This window comes from Narcine bancroftii, chromosome 3, assembly GCF_036971445.1.
Source record: "Narcine bancroftii isolate sNarBan1 chromosome 3, sNarBan1.hap1, whole genome shotgun sequence".
In the NCBI taxonomy this organism is placed as follows: domain Eukaryota; kingdom Metazoa; phylum Chordata; class Chondrichthyes; order Torpediniformes; family Narcinidae; genus Narcine; species Narcine bancroftii.
This window is the reverse complement of record NC_091471.1, coordinates 365,711,866-365,731,288: the sequence shown is the minus strand read 5'-3', so window position 1 is coordinate 365,731,288 and position 19,423 is coordinate 365,711,866. Positions and strand designations below refer to the sequence as shown.

At 39.8% G+C, this 19,423-nt stretch overlaps 2 protein-coding genes and 2 long non-coding RNA genes across 15 annotated transcripts in view; 1 reads left to right on the top strand and 3 right to left on the bottom strand.

The window, feature by feature from the left end:
• The window catches only part of dnai2b (dynein, axonemal, intermediate chain 2b), a 43,224-nt gene extending 38,288 nt beyond the window's left edge, over positions 1-4,936 (bottom strand). Inside the window, exons 1-3 of one of the 4 annotated variants that reach the window (XM_069930185.1) lie at positions 4,874-4,936; positions 3,003-3,190; positions 292-453 (exon numbers count right to left, since the gene is read on the bottom strand). In XM_069930185.1, the coding sequence (XP_069786286.1) occupies positions 292-453; positions 3,003-3,188 (348 nt within the window). In that variant the 5' untranslated portion in view covers positions 3,189-3,190; positions 4,874-4,936. Of the gene's footprint in view, positions 1-291; positions 454-3,002; positions 3,191-4,752; positions 4,825-4,853 lie in introns of those variants that run through there. The other 3 variants (XM_069930183.1, XM_069930182.1, XM_069930184.1) reach the window with 3 other exon arrangements.
• LOC138759559 (uncharacterized) lies at positions 4,777-13,213 on the top strand. Of its 2 annotated transcripts, none has more exons than XR_011354944.1 (3): positions 4,777-5,002; positions 7,086-7,158; positions 12,031-13,213. It is a non-coding gene; the product is annotated as an uncharacterized lncRNA (long non-coding RNA). The 2 variants fall into 2 exon arrangements; XR_011354945.1 differs by lacking the exon at positions 4,777-5,002 and adding an exon at positions 5,009-5,122.
• The window catches only part of ttyh2 (tweety family member 2), a 77,350-nt gene continuing 66,333 nt past the window's right edge, over positions 8,407-19,423 (bottom strand). For 3 of the 8 annotated variants that reach the window (XM_069930186.1, XM_069930187.1, XM_069930188.1), the window contains one exon: positions 8,407-12,735. In XM_069930186.1, coding sequence (XP_069786287.1) covers positions 12,655-12,735 — 81 coding nt within the window. In that variant the 3' untranslated portion in view covers positions 8,407-12,654. The remainder of the gene's footprint in view (positions 12,736-19,423) is intronic. The other 5 variants (XR_011354941.1, XR_011354939.1, XR_011354942.1 and 2 more) reach the window with 5 other exon arrangements.
• On the bottom strand, positions 16,243-19,421 carry LOC138759562 (uncharacterized). The gene is made up of 2 exons (XR_011354948.1): positions 17,006-19,421; positions 16,243-16,548 (listed from the first exon to the last, which is right to left on the bottom strand). It is a non-coding gene; the product is annotated as an uncharacterized lncRNA (long non-coding RNA).

The following is a 19,423-nucleotide window of genomic DNA, read 5'->3' as shown; positions in this document are numbered from 1 at the left end:
TCACATATTAATGATGCATTAAACATCACACAGTTATAACTAGTATTTACCAGTTTCAGTAACTGACATAATTGTTAATGTCCTCTTCCAATGGTTTTATAAAAAAGACTGTAAAGGCTAAACATGCATAGATAATCAATATAATGAGCTGCATCATGTCAGAAAATATTTAGCACACAAACTGGATATTGGATCCAATTACTGGAATCTGTGCTGCCTCATGTTGAAACATTTGGAGAGCATAAAAAGCACTACTATTTTGTACTGATGTCTCCTTTCTATATCACTTACACCACCCAACTGCATTAGCGTGTAGACATAATTTTCATCTTTTTCCACTTTCTTGCGATAACGCATGGTGTGCTCCAGATCATTTGGGTTTATATCTTTAGGCCAGCCACCCTCTGTATGGTTAATCCCTCGAGTCTCTGTTGCAATATGCTCTGTGTTTACCTTGAAATGGATAGGAAAAAAAAAGACTAAAAACATTAGTCAAAGCACCAAATTGTGTGACTTGATAAAACACAAGGAAATAGATAATTATCTGGTATTATTGCAAAGTCCTCACCCACAGCTTAGGGCATAAATTCAATGTTATTTTGTGGAGGAGAACACAATCTCAAAAAGCACTGTGTTACATTTGGGCTTCTTTGATTTGCCAACATTTCAAAAATAAAAGTTAATGAAGTTATTGTTGAAGAAATTGAAGAGAAAATATTCCTGCAAACAATAAATATTCCCACCTTATTAAATAATGCAGTTGTTACTCCAATTAAAATGGTAAAAATTCAGAAATTTGCATATAAAGTAATCGTTGAAGATATATCCATGAACAATGTGAGATTAAAATTGTTAAGACAAGAGAAGACAGTGAGTCTATAACAAGAGAAATTAAAGGAGAGATATGGTAGCTTTTAAAACTCTTATATTTTAGAAAACTATCACTTGCTATGTTGGATATGTTATGGTGAGAGGCCATAGATTTCAAGCCATCATTGAGGGAATTCATGGAGAGGCTGAATAATATATTTAAAAGGCTATTAAGGCTTTTTTTTTGACAAAAAGAAGACTGCAGCCTCTCATCTTCCATTTTTCATCAAATTTAGCTCACCTGGAGAAATCTCAAGCTATTCTTCCAACAAAACTATTTTACTTACTTGCATTAGACTCTTGTTTATCTGTTCCTAATGTTATAACATATTACCATTTTATTTAAAACTCTTCATGGGCTTTGCTGTCTTTTGTAATTCCTTCCAACCATATATCCAAGATTCCAGTTAAATATCTTTGCATCCTTACGAACACTGCTTTGCCTCAGCAATAACAGACGTTGTTAACACATGTGTAAAGCCTGAAGAAAACTGAGGTCCTCCATCAGCCAGCTCCCCACCATGACTACCAGCCCCCCCACATCTCCATCGGGCACACAAAACTCAAAACGGTCAACCAGTTTACCTATCTCGGCTGCACCATTTCATCAGATGCAAGGATCGACAAAGAGATAGACAACAGACTCGCCAAGGCAAATAGCGCCTTTGGAAGACTACACAAAAGAGTCTGGAAAAACAACCAACTGAAAAACCTCACAAAGATAAGCGTATACAGAGCCATTGTCATACCCACACTCCTGTTCGGCTCCGAATCATGGGTCCTCTACCGGCACCACCTACGGCTCCTAGAACGCTTCCACCAGCGTTGTCTCCGCTCCATCCTCAACATCCATTGGAGCGCTTACACCCCTAACGTCGAAGTACTCGAGATGGCAGAGGTCGACAGCATCGAGTCCACGCTGCTGAAGATCCAGCTGCGCTGGATGGGTCACGTCTCCAGAATGGAGGACCATCGCCTTCCCAAGATCGTGTTATATGGCGAACTCTCCACTGGCCACCGTGACAGAGGTGCACCAAAGAAAAGGTACAAGGACTGCCTAAAGAATTCTCTTGGTGCCTGCCACATTGACCACCGCCAGTGGGCTGATAACGCCTCAAACCGTGCATCTTGGCGCCTCACAGTTTGGCGGGCAGCAACCTCCTTTGAAGAAGACCGCAGAGCCCACCTCACTGACAAAAGGCAAAGGAGGAAAAACCCAACACCCAACCCCAGCCAACCAATTTTCCCTTGCAACCGCTGCAGTCGTGTCTGCCTGTCCCACATCGGACTTGTCAGCCACAAACGAGCCTGCAGCTGACGTGGACTTTTTACCCCCTCCATAAATCTTCGTCCGCGAAGCCAAGCCAAAGAAGAAAGCTTTCTACAATTCTCTCTTCCTTTATAATACTTTTTAAACAGTGTTTGGTTTACTGGCCCAAATTTCTTTGTTTGTAGTTGACCATGAAGTCTCATACGTCCTTGAAACACCTCAAGGATGTTTTTGTGTTAATGATATAAATTAGAAATTGGTGTTTTTAGATAATGGCTTCAACAATAATGCTGCAATTCGGAAAGAATTTAAAGAATGTTGTTAAATCATGCATATGGTATAAAAGTAAAAGTTATCTTCCTTAAAATAACTTTATTTAACATTCCCAAAAATGCCAAAATTATTCAACTAACTCAGTGTAAATAAGTGAAATTAAGATTAATACCGTCGACTTTTATATTTTTTGAAATAGAATGTCATCATGCTGCAGAATATTATTCTTCCTTAAAAAGATGAAAAGTTATACAATTTGCTCCAAGTGCATCTGATGACATTTTCCTTGGGGACAAGGAGGGCTGGGCATTATCAGTTGTATGATGAGCACTGAAACTTCTTCGAGCCAAACTTATAAGCATTTTTCTGGTGATGCCAGTATTTTAGAGTTTATCCTAATTAACTCATTGTTTAGGTGTGTGTAACATCCAATCATTAGCTGAATGCAACCCTTGAATATAGGAAGTAACAAATAATGTTGAAAAATTTGTGATTTGGCTCATCCTACCAAGCAGTTTCCTTGGTGAAATACTGGGAATGTGAAATAAACATAAAAATTGAAGATGCAACAACAATCAATCAATTCTACCTCATGCTCTGACATTTCTTTTGAAACTTGGACAAAAGCATCAACTGGATTTTTCTCAATGAAATTTTCTGCTAACATTGGATCTGGAGCAATATCAACATGTAGCTCTGCAGGGCGATCTGAAAAGTTGCATTGTCGGCCAAATTCACTTCGTATTTTTGTATAAACATAAACAATCTCCATCATGTCTAAAAGAAAAAAAGATCACGTTTCTTGAACAATTTGTTATTTTAACTGTTTGTACTGTGATTAAATAGTTAAATAAACATCAAGAGTGAAAAGTAGAATTCTTTGAAGTTTTTTAAAAAAATATCTTTTTAACTGCATTCATTTATGTAAAATCAAAATAGATTTCTGCAGCTTCCACTCCCAGGAGTTCTATTTCTTGTCAATAAAGTTAAATTTGAATTTATTACTCTATATGTTCTCATTTTTTATTTTTAGTGATCAAACATTATTTAGATAACTCAATTTCATTCTCAGGTGCACAATCACTCCAATTCAATACTTAATTCAGGTGTGACAGAAATAGACCATCCTGCTCCAACATTTTGACAACAGTCACTTCTCATGATTGTGTGTTGGGGCCTGTGCTGACGAAATATGAACGACTCTTTTAAAGCAGACTCTTGTACTCACTTAAAACCCTAGTTTATTTAGGCAAATGAAATGTCAAAATCAATTATCCCTCATTTTCTCAGTCACACGTGCCACAAAATTCTATCTGCAAATCTTGCAGCTTTTTATTAGATCCTCACTGGACTAGTCGGTTCATGAAAATGTCTTGCCAATGTCTCGACCTTTGTGGCCTGGGTCACATGGGGAGTCCAGGAGAGGATGTCAACAGGAGGGCAAGCCAGCCTGGACAGACAGCCCTATCATTACAGCCAATCCGCCACCATTGGGATGGCAAAACGCCTCTGACTTTGGCAAGTTCTGGGCTGTTCTTATGGTGATACTTCCAATGACGACAGGAAAGTTGGTGGATGGATAATTTCCTGTCCATCTCTTCTATCCTATCCACTCCTCTTAATTAGTCATTTTTAATAACTGTCTATGCTAATATTATTGTTTATTAAATGGTAGGTGTTTCTTTTCTTACTTTTGGGTGGGAGGGGGAGAAACTATATAAAAGTTTTTTGCATTATTGGCTGTGGATATTTGATTCATGTCCGATTCATTTTTTTCCTGTAACGGTGCAAACAATTAAATAAAGACATTTAAAAAGTTGGTTAAGATGAAGCGGAAAAGCTGCATCCACCACAGCAACAAATTTGAAAGCAGGTCACTTCGCCAGTTTGCCCCCACCCCCCCCCCCCCCAATACTGGGGCAGATTTTAACGACTTGAGATGAACAAACATCTGATCCAAGGCAAGACTCAAATGGGAAAAGAAATACACCAATAAAACCAAATGGAGCGTGGAAGAACAGCATTTCTCTCCCCAGGCTGGAGCTTGGGGTTGTGTTCAACAAGGCCCGAGGCCTCGGTCTCTCCCCCTCCCCCACTCCCTCCCCCTCCCCCACTCCCTCCCCCTCCCCCACTCCCTCCCCCTCCCCCACTCCCTCCCCCTCCCCCACTCCCTCCCCCTCCCCCTCCCCCTCCCCCACTCCCTCCCCCACTCCCTCCCCCTCCCCCACTCCCTCCCCCTCCCCCACTCCCTCCCCCTCCCCCACTCCCTCCCCCTCCCCCACTCCCTCCCCCTCCCCCACTCCCTCCCCCACCCCCGGCCGAACCCCTGGCCCGTTTACCTGCAAGCAGCCCCCCTCCCCCTCCCCCTCCCCCTCCGGCCGGGGCAGCGAAGCGTCCACTCCCCTCCCTGCCCGCTTGATCCGAACGAGGTAGCGCCCACCTCCGACCCCGACCGTTTACCGTTTCCTAGCAACAGGCCCCACGCGCAGGCGCCCTGATCCCCCCCCGCCGCGCTGCCGGGGGCGCCGGGGCAGGAGCGCCGCCTTCGGTCGCAGCGACGTGCTGCAGGTCCAGCGGCCCCCGGTCAAGGTAAAGGGGTGCGTTCGCGTCACGGACTCGCACACTGAGATGAGGAATGAGGGGACCCGTTCATTCCGGTTCAGGAACAAGTGACAAGCATCAATGATGCAAACATCCATCTTGCAAAAAGTAAATAGCCTTGCATGGAAAGTAAAGGCCTACTCCTGTTCCCGTCATTCAGGAAGCTGATGGCGGAGGGGAGGAAGCTGGCCTCGTGCCGCTGGCCCTCGTCACGTGACCCTTCCCAATGGTGGCAGAGTGAGGAGGCCGAGGCCTGGGTGGTGGCCGGGCCGGGGTCTTTGAGGAGAAGCTGCCCTCTTCAGCCACCGCCTCGTGTAGATGGCCTTGGCGGCGTGAATTCTGGTTCCTGTGATGTCGCAGGTCGAGTTCGCCAACCTCTGGAGTCCATTCCCGCCCCGAGGGTTGGCGCCTCCCACACCAGGCAGCCGGAACGCCCTCCGCGGTACATTTACGAGGGTCTTCGGTGACATTAGCTCACCCCGCACCTAAGATCGGGCGGGCACTGACGACCAAGTTGACCCTGGTCAGCTTGCGAGGATGGCAAGAGGTGACAACGTGCCAGATAATGGAATCCAATGTAAGAAGTCACGGTGATGGGAATCAAATCACTCAAATCTCCAGACACTGGTTGAAAAACACAAAATGCTGGAGAAGCTCAGCTGGTCAAACAGGGTTGATGTAGCCCAAGTTTCAGGGCCAAAACGTCAGCTATGTCTCTTTACACCATTTGACTTGCTGAGCTTTTTTGCATCTTTTTTTTTCCGATGCAGCGTGATGATTGGCGAATACGACAATGCACAGGTGCAGAACATATCAGGATATGACCCGAATGACTTTGAACTGTTTCTCTATTTAGAAATTTTTTTCTATTGCAGCGCGTTTATTTTTGAGAAAAAGGAAGTACATCTATTTTCTATGCAGTTTGTGTGGATGTTGAACTGTTAACATCAAGTGTTAGGATCAAATTGTAGGTTAAACAAATTAAATGATTCAGATACTTCACAAAGAAAGTCACTGGCCATCTTGCCTTGAAGCAGCTTGAACACTTTTCAACAAACAAATCAGGTTTTAAGTGAACATCAAATATCATTTTACTGAGATTAATTTTTTTGGATATGGATAATTTTCAGACATTCTTTAAAGTTTTTAGGAACAATACAAGAAGTCTCAGTTCCAACATAATGATCATAACAAATGTATTGAAATTCTAAAGAAAGGGTAGATGCACAGGAACAAAAAGCAAATTGATCTGCACTGGGCCTTCATTCCTTATAAACATGCACAATTTATGCTAACGAAGCTTCAAGCCACTCAGTCGCTATGCCAACTCTGCTGCCAGTTGGGGTGGCACGGTTGGCTTGGCAGTTTGTGCAATGCCTTTACAGCACCAGCGCTGTCTCTGAGGAGTTGGTACGTTTTCCCCATGTCTGCATGGGTTTCCTCCGGGGGCTCCGGTTTCCTACCACCCTTCAAAATGTGCAAGGGGTGCAAGTTTATTGGGGGTAAATTGGGTGGCATTGACTCATGGGCTGAAATGGCCTGTTAATGTGCTGTACATCTAAACATTTCACTCTGGTTAGAAGGGAAAAAAACATGAGAAAAATAATTTTCTTTTAAAATTACTCTATCTTTTAAGACAGAAAAATCTCACATCATCATCAGCAGTAGGACAAAAACAATAATTACATCGAGAAATGCCAGAAAATAAATCCTTTTTGAAAATTTAATACAATTTAAAAATATTAGCAAATAATTTAAATGGTGCAAACTTCAAACAAACATTGTTCATTAACAAATTTATACTTAAAATGAAGATATTTTTAATTAAAAATGAATCATTTATTTTTTAATATTGCAAAGAAATGGAAAAAATCCAAATACAATTCCTTAAGAACAATATTGTCCCAATTAAATATACTTACAAAAAACTGCTACTTAAAAAAATTGAAATGTTTATTGAAATGTAAATGAAAATATCACATATTGCTCATCTACCAGGATAACATTTAAAGTTATCAAAAAAATTTTGACTTTGCTTTTGACTTACTTTTTTAATCTGTAATTTCACTAGAAATGGCAAAGGTTTCTTACTCTTGGCACTTCAATCAAAATAGCAGAAATGGATGCCTCCACATAGTTTAATTGTAAGACTCCATTCTGATTGAAACAGTTTATAATAGATCAACTGGTAACATGTTTTAGTTGGTGTGGACCTGGGACAGCAGGGTTCTACTGGCTGGTTCTGATCCCAACAGCTCTCTAAAGGCTTTAAGTAGCCTATTAAAGATGCTGAGGGATGATGTTATTTTCTTAAACCTGCAGCCACTAGGATTTGTGTCCAATGGTGGTCCCTGTGCTGGGCAATGTACTACTAGGGATTACAGGCCTCAGGGGAGCTGCAGACCAACTCAGGGGAGAACAGCCCCGTTGAGAAGCACCCCTACGGGGAAGGTGACCACAGCAGTGGGGCTCAGTGGCTGAAGGACCCAAACAAGGTGCGGGTTGTTGGTGATTTATGGTCGAAGCTGCAGGTGATTGGCGGTTAACGGACCCACACAGGCTGCGGGCTGCTAGAAACTGGCTCATGGGAACCAAGTATCTGAACTGAAATATGATGCATCTGAACAAAATTCCTTGATAGCTTCTGAAAAAAAAATTCCAAATATTTGTGCTTGGAAGATAATGCTCAAGCTCTTTTTGTATGTCAGAATCAATTAATGTAAACACAAAACCAAATAGGAGCAGACAAAAATAATTCCATTCCATCATGAGTCATGTTGGATTTTTAGATCTTGATAAAAATATACAAATTTCAATATTGCAAAGGAATTGATATAGTGAATATAGAGAAATGATCAGTGAACAGAATTAAGACAAGGTTGGATATATATTTACAAAGTAGGGGAATTGAGGGATATGGGGAAAAGGCAGGGAGGTGGAGATGAGCCGGTCATCAGATCATCCAGGATCTCATTGGATGGTGACTGGATGGTCTTGTCTTGCTCCTATTTTTATTAATGTTCGGATGTTCTTATATCCATTAATTATTGTAGGTATCTAAGTTAATTTGTAACTCTAATCTGCAGCTCTTCATTTAATTGAAACTAATGCGTACAATGTTAAGTAACTGCTTAGGTAATATGTCTGCTCCCAGTATGACACAATTTGCAGTCCGTAGAAGTCAATAGCCTCCTTTGGTGGCCTTTAAAGGAATTGCGCACTTGTTTTGTGCATTTATTCATGCTAAAAGATCGAGGGGAAAAAAGCTTCATGCTTTTTTGGTAAACCCTCCAGTGAGCTCCAGGGTTTTCCAATGCAATCTCAGAACAATCAAAATAGAAATGAACACACAAAAGATTGGACAGCAAATAAAGTAACAAATAAGGAAGGCAAATGGTTTACTGACCTTTATTGTAACAGAATTGGGAGTACAGAAGAAAAGGTTTCAAACATTGTACGTGTCTTTGTTGAGCTGACACCTGGAATAATACATTATTTAATTCTCTCTTCCAAAGGAAGCATCTATTTGTTTTAGAGATAATACAGGATAAAATCACCAGACTGATTCATGGAATGAAGGCATTGTCCCATGATCAAAGATTGAACATAAGTAGCTTATTCATCTATATGACAGCCAATATATTCAAATAATAGGTCAACAATTAAAACACATTTGAAATTTCCTTACCAAATGTTTGTAAATCTTTGGAATTCATTAATTGAGGACATTCCAAGGCTAAAATACTTGAATGCACTTCAATGAGGTGAAGTCAAAGAAATTGTGACTTCAGGCATCTTTGAAGGATTGCCTTTGATAATGAACACAATGTTGGCATGTAAAGTGGTGGCAGAGGCAATGAGTACCAACTCCACACTGTCAAGGAGTGCAGACCAACAGTGAAACAATCAACTTAACACAAACTACTTGGATTCAATGTGAAATTTGCAATAACCTGGAAAAGAAAGCTGTTGGTTTTGGACCCAAGAGGTTCTAAAGATCACTTAACTTTCCAACAGATTTAATTTTAGCCAAAATACCTAAGCAGTGTGCCTCTCCATAACAAAGAACAAAAATATGTACATTCATGCTTGTATGGAGTAAGCTAGTGATTACAGTCCTGGCAAGTTTAAAGAATCATTCAGCTGATGAAACTCAGTTATTGGGATGAAGAAAGGCAGGTGTTGCATTGGCCACCAGCGTGTTTGAGAGCTGCATGAGACAACTTCTGTGCTTCCAACAGTCACCATTGAACTGTTAGAGCTTCTGACTGATGGTCACAAGCAACCATCCATTTGGTTGAAGAGGTTTCATCACAAGGAGTAAAGATCATTACTTGCAGAGCACACTTTGACTAGTACTTAATTCCAGCATCTATTGGGCAAGCAGATAAGGGAGAATAAATGTTAATTTTCTGAAGCAGGATTCTGTTGAAATTCTGCACAAGTTAGTGTTTTACTTGGTCTAATGCCATTTGAATTTTCAAATATTTGCAAATTAGTAAGAAGTTAACTAATTCAATTTACATTTAAAATTTTGCCGTCTGGGTATCAAGTCTTACGTTAAAGATTTTCCATACCAAATTTCATTGCTATGAGAAATAGAATTAGATTAGTGATAGAAAAGAAGGGGATAGTGGTTGGGAGAAGTGAGAATTGAAAAATTGAAGCATCTTATTACTGTCCAAATAAAGAAGCCACTGGCTGTTCTACAATTGCCCTTCCTTTTCTTCCTCAGACTGCCCATGAATCATAGGTAATCTGTTTGCTGGATCAAGAATCAGTCCTTCCAACAAAAGGTTATAACATGTGTAACACACTAGCATAATATTGGTTACATTTACAGATGAAGACTGCATTATCTCACTTGACATATCCAGGCAATGGAACCATGATTTCAGATCCCAAATTATCTTCTTGCTCACTTTTTAATCTGCAATAGGATGCCCTGCTAACCATGACTTCAGTGGGTGATCTTTATTCTGTTACATTCACCTGATGGCAGCTGCATCCAATTCAGGGTGCAAAAGAAAATCCAAGAATTGAGAATATTTTTACACTAATCCACTGAATTTAGGAGATACAATTAATCAGATATATCTACCACATTTCATCAAAGTCTCTTCCTGATTTGACATGTGACAAGTTCATGTTTTAATGTCTTCAAAATGATATTTATTCCATGGATGACTCCAAGCACCTTAGGGAAATCAATTAACAATATTAGACATAATTTATCTCTATTTTTGGTCAAATTTTTGAACTCAAACTATCAGGAATGTGATATTCATAAACTGAAAACTTCAGTTGATAATTGTCTCACACAGGCAGCTGAAATGGTCCACATTTGTAAATTCTGTATTTCATGGTTAATTTCATGCCATATCAATGTGGGGCTGAGACCATGGCTGAAATTCCTACTGTATATATCAAAAGTGGCCATCGGAATCATTACTAATGCTCACAACACCTCTCTTATCAAAAGAAAGCTACTGTTTCAGAATCTAGATGACAAAGAAAGATTGAGCAAATTAGGTCTTTATTCTTTGGAGCGTAGAAGGTTGAGAGGGGATTTAAGATTATGAGAGGGAGAGATAGAGTTGATGTGGATAGGCTTTTTCCATTGAGAGTAGGAGAGATTGAAACAAGAGGTCATGAGTTAAGGTGCAAAAGTCTAGAAGTAACATGAGGGAAAAAAAAAAGTCTAGAAGTAACATGAGGGAGATCTTCTTTATCAGAGAGTGGTGGCTGTGTGCACTGAGCTTCCAGAGGTAGTGGCGGCAGGGTCCATTTAAGGAAAAATTGGATAGGTATGTGGATGGGAGGGGAATGGAGGGCAGGGTGCAGGTAGATGAGACTAGAGGAGAGGACTTAGTTCGGTGCGGAATAGAAGGGCCGAAATGGCCTGTTTCCGTGCTGCAATTGTTATATGGTTATACACACTCAGATGAGTTAAATCACTGGGTCAGTTCTACAGGCATGATGCTTGACATTTTTACATAAATGTCTGCATCAAGTTGATAAAGTCAATTAAACAAACAATTCTGGATCACAAATCCAAAAGGCATATTTCTCTTTGTAGGCGGGGTAATGGAAATGGAAGGAGTTGCATACATGTTAATCTTGAATAAAGTTTGTAATGTACTTAAATCTGAAAATATAAATCTGACACAAATGTGGAAAGCTTAAAAACAGTTTTAAATGAACAAACCATGTCCAGCAATTACAATATGGTCTTTTGAAATTATTAAACATTTAAAATCTGTTACCCTGAATCTCTCTCTCTCTCTCTTTCATTGTCATCAAATGCTTTTTTCAGAGTTTTCATTCATGATACAAGATTGAAATACAGGATGCTTGTGTTTCCTCAAAACTGCTGTAAAATTCAATGGCACTTTGTAAATCTTAGAAAATCAAACCAAATTCATCCAGCTTTTCTGAAGTTCTATTAACTTCCAGAAACAGCCTCTTTAGCAATAAAATTGTGATGGAGCTCTGAATTAATTATATCTACACTGAAATATAGTCATTTTACAAAAATCCTGAGGTTGCTGTAATTTCCATGGCACAAAATCCAGGCCAACGTGAAGGGAAATCATCTGCAGCTCAAAATGGCAATCAAACTTGAAAGGGATCGAAATTCAGTTACCATTCTATATTCATGTTTATCAGCTAATATAAATGGTGAAACATTAAGTTATTTTTATAGAAAGAAACTAATGCAAATAGTTTTACAAATTATGTCTGGAATCTGTAATTTAGCTACTTTATTAGAAAGAAATCATTGTATTTCCAGAAAATTTGCAATATGATTATTTAATCAGAAAACGTACATTATAAACAATACCATGATCAATTTTTTTTATTCCTCAGAATTGATTTGAGTGGGAATTTGGTAATGGTATCTCCAGTTTTAAAAAACTGACAGTAATTTATTTACAGCTTGGAAAGAAATCATCTGTGGAGTTTTGATTTGTTTAACTAAATGTACTGTATTTTACTTATTTCTCTTTCCCCAGTATGATTTTGCTCAAGACTCATTTGCCGATCACTCCTCGTTTAACTGGAAAGATGCGAGTCCTTACCTTGGCTTTCTGCACCATCTCATAATCTGGTATTGTAATTGAAACCATACCCATTTGTATTCCTTACAAATGCAGTGTTTGATTGCAGCTTCTTCATTTAGTGTGAACCGTGGTCAAGAATAAAATAACTCCACCTCAATGGCATTCTGCAGTCAGTCATGTGATTGAAGGTCCAGAATTTAATGTCAACACGATGGATGTTCAGTTCAAGCTGACATGAATTTAAAAACTGATCTATGTACAAGGCACTCCTTATCAGATACTGATTGAAACTCAAGTTCATTCTCCCAGCACATATCTGTTCTACACCAGTCTCCAATAATAGTATGCAAAAATCATGCATTGTTTTCAGAGGTAATCTCAAGCATAACAGTCACTTTGAACAACAGTTCAGAAACAGTGCCAGCCAGCATCCATCTACAACCGTTCTTTATTGCTCCCATAAAACTTCATTGAAATAGAATGTTTTGGCTGGAGCACATTTTTTGCTTAGTACTGTAAGATTTTGGGCTATTGTTAAAAACTCTTGAACTCTGCTAACGAAGGCCAGCAGAAAAGTTAAACAGGAAATATATTTCCGTAAATTCTGGAAGGTTCATCATTCACTGCCAAGTAGGTTGCTCTCATGCTGGGGGTATACTAGAAAGAAGACAAAAAATAATTAGTATACATCTTTTTCAATATTTTGATAAACATTCACTTGTAAAAGTATTTGGTGAACAAGCTTTGGTACGAGTTGACAAATGTAGAGTGGCATAAGCAATATAAACTAATAGTAAGCATATTTTGAATTCAGGTATCACAGAATATTATCAGAAGACAGCTTAGCTGATTATAAAACACTTTGGGTTAACAGATAGAAGCATTTACAAGGACAAAGAATTTTGTCAATACAGGTGGAAGAATTTTGCAAGAATTGGAAAGGTATTAAAAAATTGGCTTCAGAGATAGTAAAAAGAAAATGAGAAGAGAAACAAATACCTTCATGGTTTGCTCGAGCAATATGGTAAGATAAAAGAAAAGTGTTGTTTAGAGATATCCTTTATTATGTAATTACACAAATTTAAGTTATTGCAGGAATTACAAGTGTACACAAATGTTGCATCTGCGCATGTTATCTTCAATGTTCAACTTATTTTAAATTAAAAATATTAAGATTAAATGAACAAATAGGCATTTTTGTGCAGAAAATCATCAATTCTCTGGGGCAGCATTAATATTCAAATAATAGATTGGGTTTGATGGCTTCATTAAAAAGCTCTTGGCAAAAGCTAATCTGCTTGCTGTAAATAAGACACGAACAAATGCTTTAAATTCTGATGGCTGATTCCAAATGAGAAAAAAAAACCTGCCTTAATAAATTGCATCAAGGATTCTTTGGCTTGGCTTCGCGGACGAAGATTTATGGAGGGGGTAAAAAGTCCACGTCAGCTGCAGGCTCGTTTGTGGCTGACCAGTCCGATGCGGGACAGGCAGACACGATTGCAGCGGTTGCAAGGGAAAATTGGTTGGTTGGGGTTGGGTGTTGGGTTTTTCCTCCTTTGCCTTTTGTCAGTGAGGTGGGCTCTGCGGTCTTCTTCAAAGGAGGCTGCTGCCCGCCAAACTGTGAGGCGCCAAGATGCACGGTTTGAGGCGTTATCAGCCCACTGGCGGTGGTCAATGTGGCAGGCACCAAGAGATTTCTTTAGGCAGTCCTTGTACCTTTTCTTTGGTGCACCTCTGTCACGGTGGCCAGTGGAGAGCTCGCCATATAATACGATCTTGGGAAGGCGATGGTCCTCCATTCTGGAGACGTGACCCTAACGTCGAGGTACTCGAGATGGCAGAGGTCGACAGCATCGAGTCCACGCTGCTGAAGATCCAGCTGCGCTGGATGGGTCACGTCTCCATCAAGGATTACTGGCACATTTAAGGCCTGATCGACAGGCCTTAAATGTGATTTAATGTGAATCCTGTGATCAATCAGTTCTGTTGGAGGATCATTTTAAACTTCGATTCAAATTAACAGTGGCGTTGAGCAGCATATAATAAGCTATTGTCAGAAAGATAATAGTTTCTGCCTGTGCGAGGAAATGAGAGAAGGCAAAGGTTTTCAGACAGTGAATCAGAGGGCCATGATAGTCATATGTGAATGTCCAGTTTTTCCACCTGATCAGCATATTGAAGGAGCAATATGGCCAACCACTCTTACAACTTGTGTTCCCTGGCTTGGATACTAATGTTTTAATGAAACTGATGGAAGTTAAAAAAAAAACGAACGAAACAATTACAAAGGATTATTACGAAGAAGATAAAGGCAAGGCAAATTGAGCTTCATGATATTTTTCACCATGTTATCAGTAAATATTGACATAAATGATGCAATTCAAGAAGCCTTTATTTTCATGTATGAAAATATGCAAAATTTGTTTACTTTTTTTGCCTGTTAAAAAAAGTACACAAAAAAACACCACTAGTCCAGTGTCCCTACCAAGAAGAGAGAGAGAGAGAGAAGCAAGAGTCCCTTCAGAGACAGTTTCCGTGGATCACATCCCCTCCTGTGCTTTTGTAACCCCCTCAGCCAAATAGCCTCCTGTCTGTGCCAGCGGTGAACCCAAGTTCCATGCAGCCACATCACCCTCAAAGACTTCTGGTTCCAAACCAAAGCTGTTAACACCCAAGGCCCTTTAGGAGCCTTACTTGCATTGGCACCCTGTCGAATCTCAGATCCATTACTCCCACAAGCCAGTGTCTGCAGATAGCCCGCAGTCTGGTGTGAGTGCTTCCTCACTGTTCTGCTGGTGTTGTCTCCTATCATGCAGAAGCTTTCTCCCAGCCCTCTTCTTGGTGAGATGGTGTTCTCCTGGTCTGATGCAGCGGTATACTTTGTGAGGAGTTTTGAGGAGATTTGGCATGTCAACAAAGACTCACAAAAACTTCTACAGGTTTAACATGGAGAGTATTCTGACTGGTACGGAAGAGCCAATGCTCAGGACAAGAAAAAACTCCACAGAGTTCTTTACTTGGGTGCGACATGACAGGCACCAGACTTCATCCATCGAGGACTTCTACAAGAGGGAGTGTCTTTAAAAAGCAGTCTCTACCCTCAAGGACCCCACCACCCAGGCCATGCCCTCTTCACTCTGCTACCATCAGGGGGGGGAAAAGGTACAGGAGCCTGAAGACAAGCTCTCAGCATCACAAGGACAATTTCTTCCCCTCTGTCATCAGATTCCTGAATGAACCAAAGACATTGCCTTACTTTGACTTTCTTTTTCTTGCACTATTTAAATTTATTTTGTAAGGTGTTTTATTTAAATGTTTGCATTGCAATGCTGCCGCAAAGCAATGAATTTCATAACGTTCGTGACAAGAAATTCTAATTCTGCACCCCTGGAGCCTGCAATCCTCATGGTCTGGGCTGCCAAGCATGGACACCACCATCTTGGGCACTCTCCATTGTGAGTTTGCCAATGTTTAAAAATAAAACACTGCCGGCCTCATTTTTCAGGCCATTTAAACCTGTACAGCATAGCAACAAGACTGCAAGACTCACGGAGGCATGCGAGAAGACACGACTGCCCCTGCGCCTCCCAAGCCCTGCATCAGCAGCTCTGCCATTACAGCAAGTGCAGTGGTGCCGTCATTACCCACCGATTGAAGATTGCAGACCAATTCAGGAAAATGTCCTAAATAAGTAGAAAATGGTGTGTCTGTAGAAGAGAAACAGAACTAATCTCTCATGTGAAAGACCCTTCATCAGGGGATAAAAGAAGCTTGTTCAGGTGCAGACAGGACGAGGAAGGGTGGAGTTGCCTCTGAGGCTAAAACTGGGATAACCATGGGGGATAAGGAATTTAAAAAAGTTAACCTGCCAATAAATGAATGGGAGCAGTTTGAGACTGAGAACACAAACAAAAGAACATGATTTTCACTTGGGTAAATAACTTTCTGACACCACCTACGAACAATCCAGGTTTGAACTGATGCAACCCAAGGTGTGCAATTTAGAGACAGGACCTTGCGATCTTTCGGTGGTATTGCAACATACACAGGTGGCCTGATTCTTTTTAAAAACTCTTAGTTCATGAATGCTACCTGACATTCTTTACTGTCCTTACATTTTATGAATTGTTTAATGTGAAATAAGGGAGGCACAGTCTATGCTAGGATACCGTCACTTTTATTAATGGTCAAATAGAAGATTCATTTAGAGCATGACAATATTTCTGCATCAAAAAGATAATCTGGTTCTACCCAATGTTCTTTCAATCAGGAAGCTCTCGGAAATGGTGAATTCTTCAGAAAATGTATTTTCTTAAAAATTTAGGTTGCATGTTAATTGTTAAACCCGAGAGAGAATACTACACAAGATCCTCCTTACTAGTGAATTGTGAAAATGACCCCGCTGAAATATTCACCTGCTGTTCATTTATGACTTTTCCCTCTCATTGAATCTTACTTTTTCAATCACTAGAAGGGTGAGGATGGGACATGGTTAGAGGAAGTGGGGGTAAACCTCATGTAGACAAACACAAGGGTTCTCAAGAGAGAAAATGATCAAAACATGTTGTTGATCTGTTTCTTCGTAACAAAATCTTGGTTAAGATTTCTGAGTGAATTACAATTCCACAGAACTAGTTTCAAAATTTAAAGACTTCCTCTTTCACCAACTAAAATGCATCCAAACTAAAACACTCTTCAAATAGCAAAATTAGTCAAGTTTCTCTTGTAAATGAGGGATGTCTGAATAAAGGATGAAAATAAAACTTAAGGTGATCCCAAGTTAAGCACGCTGAATCCAAACCTCTTCCCTCACTTAATGGTTTGGATAAAAATGCAAACAACAATGGAGAAAATCACGAGAGAAGATTGATTCTAAGAATATCAAATGCAACAAAATCCAACAAGACAAATGCTGAAAACTTACTGTTTTAAATCACTCACATTTCAGCTCCAAAATTCAAGAAAAAAAATGAAATATTGGTATTACAAACAGTACAAATACAACAAAACCAGTACTTCAATGTTTCTCAATCTTAAATTAGGGTGGGTAAAAAAACCATCAAAACACTAATTTACCATTAGAAATAAATTAGACCACAACTTGAAAGGATTTTTTTTTGAATAAATAAATAAATGGAAGCTCAGAATTAAAGATGAAATTCTATAAAGTATTTGACTCCATTACCAGGAGAAGCTGTAGCTTGTTTGTGATAGACATGAATGACTTGGATGAAAAAATACACGAGTTGTTAAGTTTGCAGATGACACAGAGACTTGGAGTTGTGGGGAGGGCTATCAAAGAATATAACAGGTTTAAATTTCCTCAGAGCTTGTTAATGTAAAACTTTATCATGTCTGTGGCTCTCCTTTTCAATAAGTCAACAATTATTTTTGTCAATATTTAAGTTGACTAAATTATGCTATTACATTGTCCATCTTAACTGCCAATTACAAACAAAAGAAATCTAGATGGATATTAAAGAAATTGAGAGCCATTTTCCTCTCCATGAATTATATTCTGGGATTAGGACTGTTTACATCAGATTTCAAGAGTATTTCATCTGAGTGTCATCTATTATATTTGATCAGGTGGGTACGAAGGTTTGCAAATCCAATTTCTACTGATGGTCACTAATAAGGTAAACAAGGAAACTGTCTTTCTGCAATTGATGATAAAGAATTAAATTACTCTGCTCCCCCAACATCACCTGTCACCCCAATTCCTTCCCATCCCCTCATAGCTCTCCTGGTTGAATAGTGATCAAGCTGGAGAATTTTGAAATCAGTATAGTAAAGCCCCTGGTTATTGGCACCTATGGAGATCAGTTGCTTGAGATTTACGTGTTGAGATTGGCAAACTAAGGTTGCACCAATGTTAAGCCTTCGTATTTTTTAACCTTTCACTCCTCTTACTTTTCATTTAAACTTAAAGAATATCTTCAGTATTTTTATCAAGTAAGTCGTAATTAATTGAAGCTACAAAGAGAGAGCAGATGCTGGAATTTGGAGAGAAAAATGAGCTGCCAGAGGAACTCAGCCAGTCTGGGAGACAAAGGAACACTGCATTCAGGATTGAAAGTGTAAAAGTGAGATAGCAAGTACAAAGAGGTTGGTGGGGGAGAGAGCTGGCAAGTGATAGGGGGATCCAGATAGATGTCAAGTCAAGTTTATTGTCATCTGATTGCACGAGTACAACCTGATGAAACAGCATTCTCCATCCTCTGTGCAAAACACGCAGACAAACAATCAGACATAACACATACAATCAATACACATGCAGGACAAATATTCATATATACCAGCGGTTTTCAAACTTTTTCTTTCCACCCACATATCACTTTAAGCAATCCCTTACTAATCACTGAGCACTAATGGCATAGGGAATACTTAAAGTGGTGTGTGAGTGGAAAGAAAAAGTTTGAAAACCACTGATATATACAAATAAAAAATATTGTTTTGTGAATATGATTGTCTCAGACAGTTAATGTGAGCAGTTTCTTTGATGGTTCAGCATTCTCACTGCCCATGTTCCTCAGCCTGGTGGTGCTGGCTTTAATATTCCTGTATCTCTTCCCCAAGAGGAGAAGCTGAAAGATGCTGTGTGCAGGGTGGAAGGGGTCCTCAATAATTTTGCGCCCCCTCTTCAGACAACAATCTCGATCAATCACATCAAATGTGGTGGGGGGGGGGTGAGGGAGAGAAAGAGAGGGAGACTCCAGTGATCTTCTCCGTCACTCTTATGGTCCTGTGGATCCATTTCTCTGCAACAACCGTACCACACTATGATACATCCGGTCAGGACACTCTCGATAGAGCTCTATAGCAGGTTGACATGATGGTAGTCAGTAGCCTTGCCTGCTTCAGTATTCTCAGGAAGTGCAGTAGCTGTTAAACCTTCCTGACAAGTGAGGAGATGTTGATAGGTTGCTAGTTAAGTGAACTCCAAGGAACTTGGAGGTCTCCATTCTGTAGAACACATTGTCTGTGGAACAATTTCTTCTATAGGCAAATTGAAATAAGTGGATTCACCCATGACATGCTAGTTCCTGCCTCATCCCGACCTCTTTGTACTGGCTATTCCCCATTACATTCAATCCTGATGCATGCTCTCGATCTGAAATATTGGCCATCCCTGTATCTCCATAGATGTTGTCTGACCCACTGAGTTCCTCCAGCAGCTCCTCTTTTGCTCCATAAATACTTGAAATCATGCACAAGTATTATGACATTTCATGGTACTATTTGTTTAATATTACACCAGAGAATGGAAGCAGTTCCAAAAAAAATGGCAAGGAAAGGAATCACAACAAACATTGTCAAAATGTATTTGCCTCAGATGTCC